The 2,366-nt window shown below is 47.5% G+C and overlaps 1 protein-coding gene across 1 annotated transcript in view; it reads left to right on the top strand.

Annotated features, from left to right (window-relative positions):
- Positions 1 to 402: 402 nt before the first annotated feature.
- LOC105534695 (aldo-keto reductase family 1 member B10-like) overlaps positions 403 to 2,366 on the top strand; it is an 8,863-nt gene continuing 6,899 nt past the window's right edge. The window contains exons 1-4 of the mRNA XM_011973488.1: positions 403 to 522; positions 811 to 917; positions 1,347 to 1,428; positions 1,958 to 2,041. Coding sequence (XP_011828878.1) covers positions 403 to 522; positions 811 to 917; positions 1,347 to 1,428; positions 1,958 to 2,041 — 393 coding nt within the window. The remainder of the gene's footprint in view (positions 523 to 810; positions 918 to 1,346; positions 1,429 to 1,957; positions 2,042 to 2,366) is intronic.

Genomic DNA, 2,366 nt, shown 5'->3' on the forward strand with positions numbered 1-2,366 from the left:
AACAGTAACTACCCGCTGTCATTTGGATTCATTAAAAATAAAATCATCTCATAAGCTTGCAAATGTTCATTTTTTATTTTTTGCATTATAAAACCTCATATTTCCCCTGTATAGAGCAGTATAATTTTGTATGTGTTTCTTTATGTGTAAGTTGAGAGTGGCAAGAATATAAAATCTTTACCTGTTACTCCTAGTTTTTCTTGGGGTGGGGAGGGGCAGTAGGGCTGGAACCAATCACTGATGCGCACCCAGGCCCTGGACTGAAACTTCCTGTGAATGCTTCGGCTAACCCTGTTGTGGTGGATCCTTTAGCAATTTCTGCCCCAGGGAGGACTAAGGCAAGCCAGGGTCCCTGTAGTCCCTCTGGGGCTGCCCAAAAGGTCTTCCTTTCTATGACAGGCCATGGAGGAGCTGGTGGATGAGGGGCTGGTGAAAGCCCTTGGCATCTCCAATTTCAACCACTTCCAGATCGAGAAGCTCTTGAACAAACCTGGACTGAAATATAAACCAGTGACTAACCAGGTAAATTCTCTTTAGTATAAGGGTAAATAAAGGTCTTGCCCTATTACTTCTTAAACATTGGGAGGAATGTTCAATGCTATCTATGCCCCGAGTGTCATCTCAGGGGTCAGTGATCAGGACACTTGTGGGAGGTGTGAGGCTGATCTCATGGGTGTGTTAGCAGGAATCTCAGTGGATAGGTGTTTGGCCTTTCTTGGTGGTCTTTTTGTCTGTATGTGTAGAACTCCCTAAGAACAACTCAAAAAGCCAGCCAGCTTTCCCCGTGATGCGGATTGTTTGCTGTTGCAGGTTGAGTGTCACCCGTACCTCACGCAGGAGAAACTGATCCAGTATTGCCACTCCAAGGGCATCACCGTTACAGCCTACAGCCCCCTGGGCTCTCCGGATAGACCTTGGTGAGGCTTCCAAGCAGTGGATCCTTCTCTTGATAATCTTAAAAACATTATTTTATGTTTGGTAAAATTGGTATGAGACCATAAGTCACTGGAAAGAAAAATGTGTGTAAGGTAATGCGTTTGCTACAACCAAATGGGATGACTGTGGGAACAAATGGGAATTAAAAAGCAACAACAGCAACAACAAAAATATGGGGGACGTGTTTGACCCTCTGGGAATATTTCCTATTCAACCACCCAAGGATGAACCCGGCTTTGCAAAATGCTGAGACTCAGAGCTCAAGGGAAGGACCCAAGCTTCCAGGTCCTCCTGCCTGTCTCCCACATGGAGAGGCTCTGATGATCAGTCTTGAGACCCTCATTGAAGTGGTGTCCATCTGTACATGGTAGCCATGGTGATTGTTCACATCAGCATCTTTCTGCCTCTAGGGCCAAGCCAGAGGACCCTTCCCTGCTGGAGGATCCCAAAATTAAGGAGATTGCTGCAAAGCACAAGAAAACCGCAGCCCAGGTACCATATTTTTATTTTTCTTATTATCCAACAACTCCTTCTTCCAGTCTCATGTTTCATATCTTGTGTTGTCCTCAACTAACTCCTTAAACGGGAAGAACACAGGAGCTGAAGCCATCTATAGTGTTTCCTTCGAAGTCTGTTGGAACCTCCAGGAAACACAAGAGCTGTCACTGAAACAAAGATAGCTTCTGCCTCACAGCTTCCTCCTAAGCCCGACAGCCAAGTCGTAAAGCATGGCTTTGGAGTCTAGAGATATGGGTGCAGATGCCAACTCTACCTCTGATCAGCCTTATGACCCAAACTGCTTTCTTTATTCCTAAAAAGTGAAGATCACAGAGTTGTCCCTAAGATGAAGGGAGAGAATGAGGCGAGGGGCTGGCACAAGTCTAAGAGCTGCGAAGGGCTCAGTCAGTATCAGCGATTGTACCTGAAGCCACATGAGCTGCGAAGATGTTTTATTCTGCCTTTCCATAAAAGGAAGGGTCCTTGTAGCTGAGTGGAAACATGATGTCCCCTTTCCGCACAGGTTCTGATCCGTTTCCATATCCAGAGGAATGTGATTGTGATCCCCAAGTCTGTGACACCGACACGCATTGTTGAGAACATTCAGGTAAGATCCCGGCTGGTCGGCCCTGGTATTCCTCAAGAGAGTGGGGCAGAGACAGACCCTCTCACCAGGATTCTCACCTCATTCCTGCACTGTCTTTGGCCCCCTCCGTTCCCACCACCCTATCATTTTCCAGTCTAGGGTGCTAGGCTCAGTATACCTGAGATGAATGACCCATGGGCTTAGGACATGCTGGGGACAGTGCCTGGTGAAGCCCTGTCAGGTCTGAGCACAGCTGTGCCTCACACCACTGAGAAGACTCTCAGTTGCCCCTGAGCAGCTAAGCCCTGGGCCACCACATGAGCAGACTGTCCTGGCCTCCCTGCTC

Source organism: Mandrillus leucophaeus, unplaced genomic scaffold (genome assembly GCF_000951045.1).
Source record: "Mandrillus leucophaeus isolate KB7577 unplaced genomic scaffold, Mleu.le_1.0 Scaffold1385, whole genome shotgun sequence".
Classification (NCBI taxonomy): Eukaryota; Metazoa; Chordata; class Mammalia; order Primates; family Cercopithecidae; genus Mandrillus; species Mandrillus leucophaeus.